General features: G+C 36.7%; 2 protein-coding genes across 6 annotated transcripts in view; one reads left to right on the top strand and one right to left on the bottom strand.

Moving 5' to 3' along the window:
- Positions 1–4993, top strand: part of CRIM1 (cysteine rich transmembrane BMP regulator 1) — a 201123-nt gene extending 196130 nt beyond the window's left edge. For all 4 annotated transcript variants that reach the window (XM_031007160.3, XM_063695962.1, XM_031007168.3 and 1 more), the window contains 2 exons: positions 969–1156; positions 2511–4993. In XM_031007160.3, the coding sequence (XP_030863020.2) occupies positions 969–1156; positions 2511–2687 (365 nt within the window). In that variant the 3' untranslated portion in view covers positions 2688–4993. The remainder of the gene's footprint in view (positions 1–968; positions 1157–2510) is intronic.
- Positions 4994–6219: 1226 nt separating this feature from the next.
- FEZ2 (fasciculation and elongation protein zeta 2) overlaps positions 6220–12603 on the bottom strand; it is a 46604-nt gene continuing 40220 nt past the window's right edge. For both annotated transcript variants that reach the window (XM_031007183.3, XM_031007180.3), the window contains 3 exons: positions 12408–12483; positions 9651–9716; positions 6220–7142 (listed from right to left, as the gene is read on the bottom strand). In XM_031007183.3, the coding sequence (XP_030863043.2) occupies positions 7126–7142; positions 9651–9716; positions 12408–12483 (159 nt within the window). In that variant the 3' untranslated portion in view covers positions 6220–7125. The remainder of the gene's footprint in view (positions 7143–9650; positions 9717–12407; positions 12484–12603) is intronic.

Below are 12603 nucleotides of genomic sequence, written 5' to 3'. Positions count from 1 at the left end.
CCTGCTCCCACCACCCCTCCAGAACACACACAGAAGCATATCATTTAAAATCTGAGTTTTAAACCACAGTCTTACATACCACAAAGCTCTGTCACTTCATGAGCTGAATTTCCAGAACAATTTAAGAGTAACTCTTTTTGATACTGTGTGTCATGTGTCTTTAACTAAATTGATTTTTAATACATTTAGAAAACCTGACTACAATGATTTATTTGAAACAGAATAAAAATAAGGAAACTTTAGGGAGTGCCCCTATTGGTATGTGTTTAACCTTATTTTTGTCTGCAACATTCATTGTAAGAGAGAGATTTTAAAAGAACATAAAGGTCATCATTCATAAGTGCAAAACTAAATGTAGTCACCTATGCAATATAATTCATTAAGGCAGAAAAATGATCTAATAGGCCTAAGCAAGATTTTCAACAAGTTTATGGAAAGTAAGACAATATTGCTTAGAGTTCAGTGAACCAGAGTATCAACCAAAAGACCAACTTCCTGATTGATTAGTTTTAATCGAATTAGTCTTAGCTATTAACACTAATAGTAAAAGGATATACTTTGTTCTAGTCTCCTGTTTGCCAATAAATCAGCTAATGTTTCTCCTTCGAAATCTGAGAAGACCATGTATGTTAACAGTAATCAAAATATTTTAATGGTCTAATTCACTTTTTCAAAATCTACCTAAGCACCTTCTTATTTCCTTGATTAGCTAGAGCCAGCATCATCTTACCCAATTATTAAGATTCTCACTCTGATTTTTTTTTTTTTTTTTTTTTAACATTCATCCCTAAGCCTCTGCTCTCTACTAAGAGCTCTTTGGATCAACATTAGATTTTAATCACATTTTTAGCCTCAAAAAACTGGGAAGCAATAAAACCAAGTTGCTGATCTCTATTTGCAATGTCATTAAAATAATCCTTAACAATTCTGGTTTAGGTAATAAATGCTTATAATTTTTTTTCTCCTAGATATGGGTCACCTCCAGGTAGATTACAGAGATAACAAGCTGCACCCAAGTGAAGATTCTTCAGTGGACTCCATTGCCTCAGTTGTGGTTCCCATAATTATATGCCTCTCTATTATAATAGCATTCCTATTCATCAATCAGAAGAAACAGTGGATACCACTGCTTTGCTGGTATCGAACACCAACTAAGGTACTGTCTTGCAAAAGTTAGTCTCTTGAATGATGAATCTAGAAAAACTTAACACTCATACTGAAATTGCTTGAAACCTTGTGTCTTAACCAGTGAAGTTTTTACTTTGCTCTTCATAGCCTCAAATCCATACCAGGCTATAGTATGAATCAAATATATAGTACTTGCCCAGGGCTGGACTGATCACAAGGTGAATTATCCATTATCCATTGGTTAATGAAGCCTAACCTTACATGGATCTAGTTTTCTCGATGTACTCTGAAGTTTTCAAATGAACAAATACTCCTGGATTTATTCCTAAATCATTGTTTATATTAGACATTAAAACGTGATCACCTGGCATTTCTTAGTCATCAGTCAACTTAGAATTGGCAGAGAAAAAAAGTCACAAAGGGATGGAGATAATACTCAGGAGAGGGCTGGAAGATCATGAGGGTATACAAAAGGCAAAAGGAACAGGTCAGTGCACCAAAGGCAAGCACCACGTGGAAAGGTCGCAAAAGATGAAGAGGTGGTGGAAAGTAATAGTAGACAAGGTAGGGAGAGGCAGATTTCACACTGAGGGAGAAAAGGTGTATGTTTGTTTTCAGTACAAACATAAAGGGCCTCTAAATCTGCCTATTTTGAAAGACAAGAAAAAACTGTATTAATTAAGGGAAATAAATCATAATCCCTTCCAACTCTAATTCTACTTTTTGCCTTGAGTTGGTTTATTTTAATCATAAACCTTAAGAATTGGAAACAGCCTGAACAATTATGTAATGTAATTTACCATCTGGTTAACCCTTCCATGTAAAAATTCTGTCCTGCGGTTATCCTGCCTCCGATTTTTCTTTGAACAAATGTACATTGGGCACAGCCTCTATGCTGGGTCAGGATACAGTTGCCAGTGTCCAAAGCTGGGAAACAGACCCGCTCATAAAGTGTATGGAGTGACTAGAAACACACAGGCTGGCCCAGCCTATGATAGTGTTCTACAGTCTGAGTGGTTAGAAATCAATCATCGCTTTGTTTTTAAAATCTGCCTACCTTCCACTCATTCTTCAGCCCCCTTTAAACACAGGTCTGCACTTCAAGGATTTGAAATCATTTCACAAGTCGTTTTTTTTTTTTTTTTCAGTTCCTTTATCTTCCTATTTGACAGTTTCTTGACATTTCACCTTAAAATACAGTTTGTCAGTGTCCCTCATAAAAGTATAGTTGGTACTAGAACAAGATGTGATAATCTGCATACAGGCTATCAATGAATTGTGAAACTGTTATCTCACCTGAGTTAGGTACTAAATTTCTGTTCATTTGAGATAATGTAAAGCAACTAATTTTTTGTGGTTTTATTCCTCCTCTCATTAAATAGCCTTCTTCCTTAAATAATCAGCTAGTATCTGTGGACTGCAAGAAAGGAACCAGAGTCCAGGTGGACAGTTCCCAGAGAATGCTAAGAATTGCAGAACCAGATGCAAGATTCAGTGGCTTCTACAGCATGCAAAAACAGAACCATCTACAGGCAGACAATTTCTACCAAACAGTGTGAAGAAAGGCATCTAGGATGAGGTTTCAAAAGACGGAAGATGACTAAATCTGCTCTAAAAAGTAAACTAGAATTTGTGCACTTGCGTAGTGGATTGTATTGGATTGTGACTTGATGTACAGCGCTAAGACCTTACTGGGATGGGCTCTGTCTACAGCAATGTGCAGAACAAGCATTCCCACTTTTCCTCAAGATAACTGACCAAGTGTTTTCTTAGAACCAAAGTTTTTAAAGTTGCTAAGATATATTTGCCTGTAAGATAGCTGTAGAGATATTTGGGGTGGGGACAGTGAGTTTAGATGGGGAAATGGGTGGGAGGGTGGTGTTGGGAAGAAAAATTGGTCAGCTTGGCTCGGGGAGAAACCTGGTAACATAAAAGCAGTTCAGTGGCCCAGAGGTTATTTTTTTCCTATTGCTCTGAAGACTGCACTGGTTGCTGCAAAGCTCAGGCCTGAATGAGCAGGAAACAAAAAAGGCCTTGCGACCCAGCTGCCATAACCACCTTAGAACTACCAGACGAGCACATCAGAACCCTTTGACAGCCATCCCAGGTCTAAAGCCACAAGTTTCTTTTCTGTACAGTCACAACTGCAGTAGGCAGTGAGGAAGCCAGAGAAATGCGATAGCGACATTTCTCTAAAGCGGGTTATTAAGGATATATACAGTTATACTTTTTGCTGCTTTTATTTTCTTCCAAGCCAATCAGCCAGTTCCTAGCAGAGTCAGCACATGAACAAGATCTAAGTCATTTCTTGATGTGAGCACTGGAGCTTTTCTTACAACGTGACAGGAAGGAGGGAGAGGGTGACAAACACCAGGCATTTCCAGGGGCTATATTTCACTGTTTGTTGTTGCTTTGTTCTGTTATATTGTTGGTTGTTCATAGTTTTTGTTGAAGCTCTAGCTTAAGAAGAAACTTTTTTTAAAAAGACTGTTTGGGGATTCTTTTTCCTTATTATATACTGATTCTACAAAATAGAAACTACTTCATTTTAATTGTATATTATTCAAGCACCTTTGTTGAAGCTCAAAAAAAAATGATGCCTCTTTAAACTTTAGCAATTATAGGAGTATTTATGTAACTATCTTATGCTTCAAAAAACAAAAGTATTTGTGTGCATGTGTATATAATATATATATACATATATATTTATACACATACAATTTGTTTTCCTGTTGAATGTATTTTTATGAGATTTTAACCAGAACAAAGGCAGATAAACAGGCATTCCATATCAATGCTTTTGATCACTTACAAATTTTTTGAATAACACAAAATCTCATTCTACCTGCAGTTTAATTGGAAAGGTGTGTGTGTGAGAGTATGTATGTGTGTGTGTGTGCACGCACGCCTTGAGCAGTCAGCATTGCACCTGCTATGGAGAAGGGTATTCCTTTATTAAAATCTTCCTCATTTGGATTTGCTTTCAGTTGGTTTTCAATTTGCTCACTGGCCGGAGACATTGATGGCAGTTCTTATCTGCATCACTAATCAGCTCCTGGATTTTTTTTTTTTTTTTCAAACAATGGTTTGAAACAACTACTGGAATATTGTCCACAATAAGCTGGAAGTTTGTTGTAGTATGCCTCAAATATAACTGACTGTATACTATAGTGTTAACTTTTCAAACAGCCCTTAGCACTTTTATACTAATTAACCCATTTGTGCATTGAGTTTTCTTTTAAAAATGCTTGTTGTGAAAGACACAGATACCCAGTATGCTTAATGTGAAAAGAAAATGTGTTCTGTTTTGTAAAGGAACTTTCAAGTATTGTTGTAAATACTTGGACAGAGGTTGCTGAACTTTAAAAAAAATTAATTTATTATTATAATGACCTAATTTATTAATCTGAAGATTAACCATTTTTTTGTCTTAGAATATCAAAAAGAAAAAGAAAAAGGTGTTCTAGCTGTTTGCATCAAAGGAAAAAAAGATTTATTATCAAGGGGCAATATTTTTATCTTTTCCAAAATAAATTTGTTAATGATACATTACAAAAATAGATTGACATCAGCCTGATTAGTATAAATTTTGTTGGTAATTAATCCATTCCTGGCATAAAAAGTCTATCAAAAAAAATTGTAGATGCTTGCTTTTTGTTTTTTCAATCATGGCCATATTATGAAAATACTAACAGGATATAGGACAAGGTGTAAATTTTTTTATTATTATTTTAAAGATATGATTTATCCTGAGTGCTGTATCTATTACTCTTTTACTTTGGTTCCTGTTGTGCTCTTGTAAAAGAAAAACAAATATAATTTCCTGAAGAATAAAATAGATATATGGCACTTGGAGTGCACCATAGTTCTACAGTTTGTTTTGTTTTTGTTTTCTTCAAAAAAGCTGTAAGAGAATTATCTGCAACTTGATTCTTGGCAGGAAATAAACATTTTGAGTTGAAATCACACAGTGTAACTCGCAAAAAGATTCCATCTCTGGGATCTGAAAGACTTTTAAGGTTATCAGTCCAATGAACCCCTGGTGTAACAAGAAGTCCTGTGCCTTTGTCTTTAGGCGGGTCTTTCCCAAGGTATCCTTGCAAAAAGAAAAGTGTCTCCCAGAGTACACAGAATAGCGATGCTGTTTTTAGGGAGACAAGAAACCTACCTGCTGTCAGAAACGTGCTCGTAGCTGGTATCAAAATTAACTTGCTACGCACAGGAGGACTGTGGTGGGAAATCCTACAGTGGTTCGATGCTGAAGAAGAAAGACTTTACCGAGCACGATCAGGGGAAGCCTAACTGCAAAGAGACTTTTTGAGCTGACAGGAAAAAATAAATAGGTATATTTTCATACATTTTAGAAGCATCAATTTAAGAATGAGCTATAAACAGACCAATGTTGAATCTCCTTTAAAAAAATATATCCCCTAAGGACTTTCTACTATATCATATACCCTTTAAAGCTACATGTCTTCAGTACAAGGCGTCATTTTTACAAATTCACATCAAATTAATTTAAATTATTATTATTACTGTGTAAGTACATGTATCTGGGGAAAGGGCCAGTAAGTTCCACATAAGAACATTAATAAAACAAGGAAACCATCTCGAGTTTCTCATACCCCTAGAGATGACGGCTGAAATGCCAAGCAGGCATTAAACTTCAGACCGCGCCCCTGCCTTTGCAGTCATGGTGTCTCAGTTGCTGAGTGGAGTGAGGAATATGTTAGCCCTGTTTGTTTTGCTCACAGGTGTTTAAGTGGAATTGTGAAAGCCTCCTGTAGCAGGTCCTATATAGACTCTTAATTCATTCATCTCGTCTATGGGAGGGGGCTGCATGGCTGTTTTTGAAATGTCTCACAGCCCCAGAAAAAGAGCAGGACTTACTTCTGTCATTCCACAGCAGCTCAGCATACTCTAATAAACGTCCTCCTCTTCCCCTTCCTAGCATCCTGGGACTAATCAGAGTTTCATCTGCTCACATATTGTAGCGATGGGCTCTGTGTGGAATTAAGGGAAAGAATCTAGCACTGTAAGGAAAAAAAAATACAACACAAAACTCCCAAATATAAGGCTCTCAAACATGTATTTTTACTTCTTAAAAAATTTATTAAATGCCATTGATTTGATTGGAACCAGCAAAAGTGCTCATGATATTGATGAATCCATAAGTAGCTGTATCTAGAATTCATACTTAAGAAAAACACACAGGCATGAATAAAATATGACACAGTAATGAGAATGGGCAGTTCTGCAGTGTATACTTTCTCAAGCACCTCAGAGGACACACACTTTTAAAGTACAATTCTTCACAGACACATGAAGCAGAACATTTGAAAATCAAAAGTTAAATACAAGATTCTAAAAATGAATGGCAATTTAATGGTTAAAATTTGACCAGTGGTGAAACAAGCAGCAAGCTACAAAATCCATCATCACCAACAGTTTCAATGTTAGCACTAAGTATTAAACCAAAGTAATGCATATTCTGGTTTTGCTTCTTCAAGAACAGCCCGTTTATTCTGTTTCAATCTCTCTGAACAATACTGGTAGGTAATAGTTATACTGACAATCCTCACAAAAAACAGTGTTGGTTCTTGCCATCACTGAATTTATAGTATAAATCTCCCAAGGCTTTAATCTAGTTCATCAGTGCAGTTTAGATAAGAAAGCCATAAAAACAAATGGGCATACTGTCAGTTAATGAGAAATACAACTGCACATGCACAATTAATATTACTCTCTCTTAATCTACTAAGAGAACAGTTTATTAGTAGATTTAACAAAACCCATCTCTAGAATTCAAAATAGTGCCCATATTTCCGTTGGTTCTATAATATAAAGAATTAGTGTAGTCAAGATCTGTTAATACTGAATCAAACCCAAGTTCAAATGTGCGGAGTTTCCAATAGCAAGAAGGGTAATGGTAGCCAGCTTTCAGAATAATGCTGTAGGAAATCTAGCTTGGAGCCCACCGCAGATAAAGTTGCTGCTCTATGTAGGACACAGAACTAGAAGAAAAAGAGAACTTTTAGCTACAAATGTATATTTTGTATACATTTACACAAAACATACATTTTACATGTACATTTAAAAACCATTAAGTAATGAGAACTAAATGTTAATGCAAAGATCTATGTAGCAATTTTTTAAAGGTTTTAAGAGGCTATACCCAACAAGGATGAGTTCTCTCAACACACATTAGAATTTCCCAGAAATGAGATACCAAAAGGCCATGTCTCTTAGGGTGCCACTTGGAGATGGAAGCCCCTAACGTTCGCCCTATACCATGAGGCTTGTGACACAGCAAACAGGATCCCTAGGGAAGTCAAAGAAGGGTGCAAGTTTCTGCACACATTTTTATTCCTAACTAGCAGCACGGCAGCAGCCACGCGCACATTACTTCAGAATGAGCCTTGGGTACTACTGTCAAGGCAGCAGTGGCGGCAGGCTGCAGTGGGGTCATTAAGCAGGTGCGAGAAAGAGAAGCTCAATTAGCCCATACAGTGCCCACCCTACTCCCTTTCTCAGGCCAAATGAGACCACTTTTCTACCTTCTTTCACTTCTGACATTTGCATTAAAACTAAGATGGTGTATTTAAGCAGCCAAGCCACACTCTCATCTGTGTTAAAACAACAACAAACTACCCAAAAAAGGGGAAGGAGTATTCTCCCCTTGAGCAATATCCCCCTCCCAGGCAAAGTGTCGTATTATTGGTCCCCAAGGAAGAGGAACAGTTAACCAGCTGTGAACTTTCAGGATGGGTGGAAAAGAGCATTTTCAATGACCCGCCTTCCCCACCTTCCCACACACATTTGGGTAAATACATCTCCGCACTGCACTCCCATCTTCGTTTTCTCTGACTACAGTCTCCGCTGTAGTCTAAATCCTTGCTTCTTTTCCACCCAGTCCTCACAATACAAAGCCAAGACAAAACCACAACACATGCACACAGACAGCTCATCAGAAGCAGGTACAGTATAGATAGAACTGGGCTTACAGACAGGAGCCAGCGGCCCGAGCATGAGGAGCAGAATTAGATGGGTGCTGCTTCCCTAAGGCATGCGGTATAGGTAGGTTCACAATTACAGTCCTAGGTTTTCAGAGTAAAGAATTAAAAATCATTTTTCCCCAGAGGACTCTGTTCTTTGGGTCATAACATCCTTCCATGCAGTTAAATGCTAAAATAGCTAGAGAATGCTTCAGAAGCTCATTCTATCTCTGGCCCTCATAGAGGCCTAGGAACTCGATATAATTAAAATTTAAGACATGTTCTTTATGTTCGTCTCATTCCTGTTTCACATCTAGAAGAACGAACCTCAGAACAATCCAGCTTTCATACCAATGCTAGCACAACACAAAAGCAAACAAAGATGTCAGGTATTAAAAAAAAAAAAATTCAGAATTTTATAGGGAGAAAAAGTCCTCCATCAGAAAAAAAGCTTATTTTTTAAAATGATGTCAACTCAGTCTGTTCTACTCCAGTGTTAACCCACTAGTGTCTAGCTCATGCTTCTTACTCTCACCGCATCAAGACTCTTACAAGTGAAATGTGTGATTCACTTTCAGCACCCTGTGTATACTACTGAGGTTCCCCTTTCATGACACTATGGTTTAAGAAAAGACCATCTGAGGTTTCTAATGTCTCAGAAATCTTCATCTTCCTTGTGCTCAGCTAACTTTAATGGAGAAGAGAGAGAACCCAGAGAAGAAGACTGTTACTAGAAGAGGACTGCTCTCAAAATTTGATCAAACACTACAAGACGCATTTTGTGATGCTTTCAAAAGCTGGTCCCTGAATACCTGCTACTTTAAAAAAATATTTCATTGAAAAGTATTAATTTTGCCTCTAATTCAGTTCTTCCGTCCCTTCTTTATCATCCAAACTTTGCTCTTTCCTTGGCAAAGTAACTCAACCTCTCACTCTTCTTTTGCCTCATCAATATTCCCACCCTGTGTCAGCCTCACCTTGCCTCTAAGATTTGTGGCTGCTTTTTCACTGTCCTGGGTTTATGCAAGTCCATTCTTTTTATTTCCCCGCTTCCCTCCCCGTGTCTTACATCAGTCCCTTTCGTATTCCCTTTGGCACTGTTCACAGATGTGACTCTTCCTTCCTTCATCTGTCCTCACTTTCCACTTTTTCACTTTTCACTTTCCACTGTCCTCAAAATGACAGAGACCACCCTTCTCAAATTTCCCAGTGCCAATCTGCCAACATCTGATACCCACATGATTATGGTGCCATCTCACTAATTTTCTTCTATTACCTCTCTTGATGTTTATAGTTTAGCTGTGGAGATTATTTCCAACCCAGAACCTCCAATAAAACTTAAATTATATAAAACCATAATATATAATGTTGGTAGAAGTCAGTCATGTAGCTAATCCTCACCCTGCATAATAAGATTAATGAAAGTTGTGCATTGGGAAGTTACTGTCTAATGTATTAGCAAGGCGATGTATTTACTGACTAATCCAAACCTCCCAGCCATCGCACCTATACCATTATAAAACTCACCTTTCAGAATATAATCAGTTAACAAGCTTGGAACTTTTTCACTGTCCTCCTTCATGGCACGAAGAACTGCAAAATAGAAGAGGGGAAAAAAGACAACAATTAAAAATTTAGATCAAAAATATTATTTAATTTCAATCATTGTGGCCTTAATCTTCCTTAATTATAGGATATAACTGACTCATACAAATTATAGGTGACTTTCCTGATAAGGGGATACAACAATAAAGGCCCAGTAATTTATTTTAGTGGAGTAAGTCCACAAGAATTTATTTTAGGTAAGAATATCCCACTTACCTGAGAGTTGCTTCCCTGATTTAAAATTTCCAAACAGTGGAGGCAAAAAAGAGGAATTGGGTTATTTACAAGGAGCCTTCGCTCTGTAATAATACCGGAAAGTGGGTTACTATAATGTGCACCTCAATGAACTCTGTGCAGCAAGAAAACCTCAGTGCTGTAGATCAAGCAAACTAGAGAAACTCTTAGAGAAATGGACAGCTATACCCTCCAACAAGCGTATCCTGTCAGACTCCTTAGAAACTTTCAAAGAAAAGACCCAAATGAAGAACAGACTTCCATGAAGCAGCATCTGGTGTCTGCCTGGCTGTTGCCTCCTCTGCACTAGGGAGAAACCTGGGAGAATTAGCCTCATTCTAATTTGACAAATTTATCTTCTAAGTAAAAACTAAAATAGAAAAAGCAGCCACCTAGTATAACGTTTTTCTTTTTTAAGCTAGACCATTCAGGTTGAGATAAACTCACAAATATTATACTTCAACAGAGATTGCCAACTCAAATTTTCTCCAAAGCATCCTGGTAAAAATATTTCACTGTTTTTCCCCACCAATACGACAAGGCAAAATAGCGTAACTGTCAAATCAGCCTTCCTGGGTTTAAACCCTGGCTCTGCCACTTCCTAATTGTGTGATGCTGAGCAAGCTACTTAACCACTTTTGCACCAAGCTCTTCATCTGTGAAATGAGAATAATAATTAGATTTAATCTCAAAGGTTTGTTATGAGGACTAAGCTACTAATTCAGATATAAAGGTCATATCATAGTGCCTGGCACATAGTACATGCTATGTATTAACTGTAACACTACTCATATTATTTAAATTTTTATTACTATTATTATTGCACCCAAAATCCCCTAATAGCTTTTATCAGGAAGACTATATATCCATAAACACTGTGACTGTCTCCACAGGGCTCTTCTTTTGGAAAGAAAAGGAGCTTTGGACCCAAATATGTCCAAAGATTCCAAACTGTGACAACCTATAAAGACATCTCGATGCTGGAATTATGATGACTTTAGTTTGACCAATGAAGTATTTGTTCTTGATCTGAGAAGCTGAGGCCTGCCAGTAATTCCTGGCTTATGAGCAATATTTATTTATGTTCCCTTCTTTAGAGGGCTACCATGTTCAGTATTTCTGCTTCCAATCATGTTTAAAATTTTTTCTAACTTCTAAATAAAATCACATACCAAAAACCAGCTTCATTAAAAGTATAATTTCCTGGGAAATTAAGAGACCCAGCTCTGTAATTAACCATCCCCCTGTGTGATCTTGGACACGTATAACTTCTTAAGTTCTTCCTGAAAATAAGAGGGCTAGCTACCCAGTTAATCTCTTGATGTTTTATTTCAGACTGGCTGGCATCACTTGATTTATCCATATTTAAATATAAAACTTTTTAAAGAATTATTCACCAAAGGAAAGAATAAAAGCTCCAAGTTAGCAGGCAGGGAGCTAAGAAATAAGACACTTGCTTCTACTCTTAGGTTTTCCTTGCCCATTCCTCTTAAATTTCCAAAATAAGTATCATCATCCATACTCATCCATGTGATGCTCTTTCATTTGGTTCCCCCCCTAATTAGCAAGTATCATAAATATTTACCATAACAAAGACCTAACAGATCAGCAAATTCAATCCCTCCATTTTAACGGCTAATTGATAGTAACTTAGCCAAAATCATACATATATTAATCTATTTACTGTGAGGTAAATAGAACAAATATTTTTTATCCTAGTTTTTCAATGTGAGCAAAAGAGAGTAAGTAACTTCCAAGGATATCCCTGAAAATAACAGGGATAGAACCAGAATCCAGGGCTCATTTGCGGCCATCATAAGAGATACTCAATATCATGTATATTTAAATCTAACAATTTTTTTTAAGGCAAGCCCCTTGAAGGTGCATTATCTTTGTCTGCTTTGTTCACTAAAGTATCCCAAGTGCCCAGATCATGGCCTGGTACAGAGTAGGCCTTCACCAAATATTTGCTGAATGAATGCATGTTCTTAAAACATCACTGTCGATTTATGTTCTACCTATAACTACTACTTCGGGTTCTATATTCATAAGAAATAAAAAGTGTTTACCCTAAATCTTTCCTATTCAGTTACTGACAATCACAGATATATAAGATCCATAAAGAATTTTATTTATGATAAATGGATATGTTCTTAAACATATAAGAGACAATGGAGATTTAGGTTATGCTTTTTCCCAAAATTTTAGCTCATAAATATTTCACAAGGTAAGAAAAACAGAAAAACTACAAATCAACACTAGAGTTACTGTTGTATTTAATGTCACAGCCATTTTTGGCTTCATTCTTATAAAAATAAACAATTATATGCATCATTTACATCCTAAATTGACAAAACACTAACAACAAAATCAGCCAACTAAAGTCAGGTGTTTACCAATCAGCAAAAGGAAATCAGGTAATAGTTTCATTTTGTCTTTGCTCACTTTTTGTTAATATTTGAAGATCTTCAACAGACGGTGGTCCGTTTTTTTTCTCATAAGGAATGACTGTAGTCAAATACTGCCAAGTTTAAAAAAAAAAAAAAGTGTCACTTCAATCGGAATTACCTTATCTGCAAAAAATTTGATACTGTTACTAGGTCTATCTGATAATATAAAACACAAGCTACTTTGGTAATGA

This window comes from Gorilla gorilla, chromosome 12, assembly GCF_029281585.2.
Source record: "Gorilla gorilla gorilla isolate KB3781 chromosome 12, NHGRI_mGorGor1-v2.1_pri, whole genome shotgun sequence".
Taxonomy (NCBI): Eukaryota; Metazoa; Chordata; class Mammalia; order Primates; family Hominidae; genus Gorilla; species Gorilla gorilla.
The sequence above is the reverse complement of the archived record's forward strand: the minus strand, read 5'-3'. Positions and strand labels throughout refer to the sequence as shown.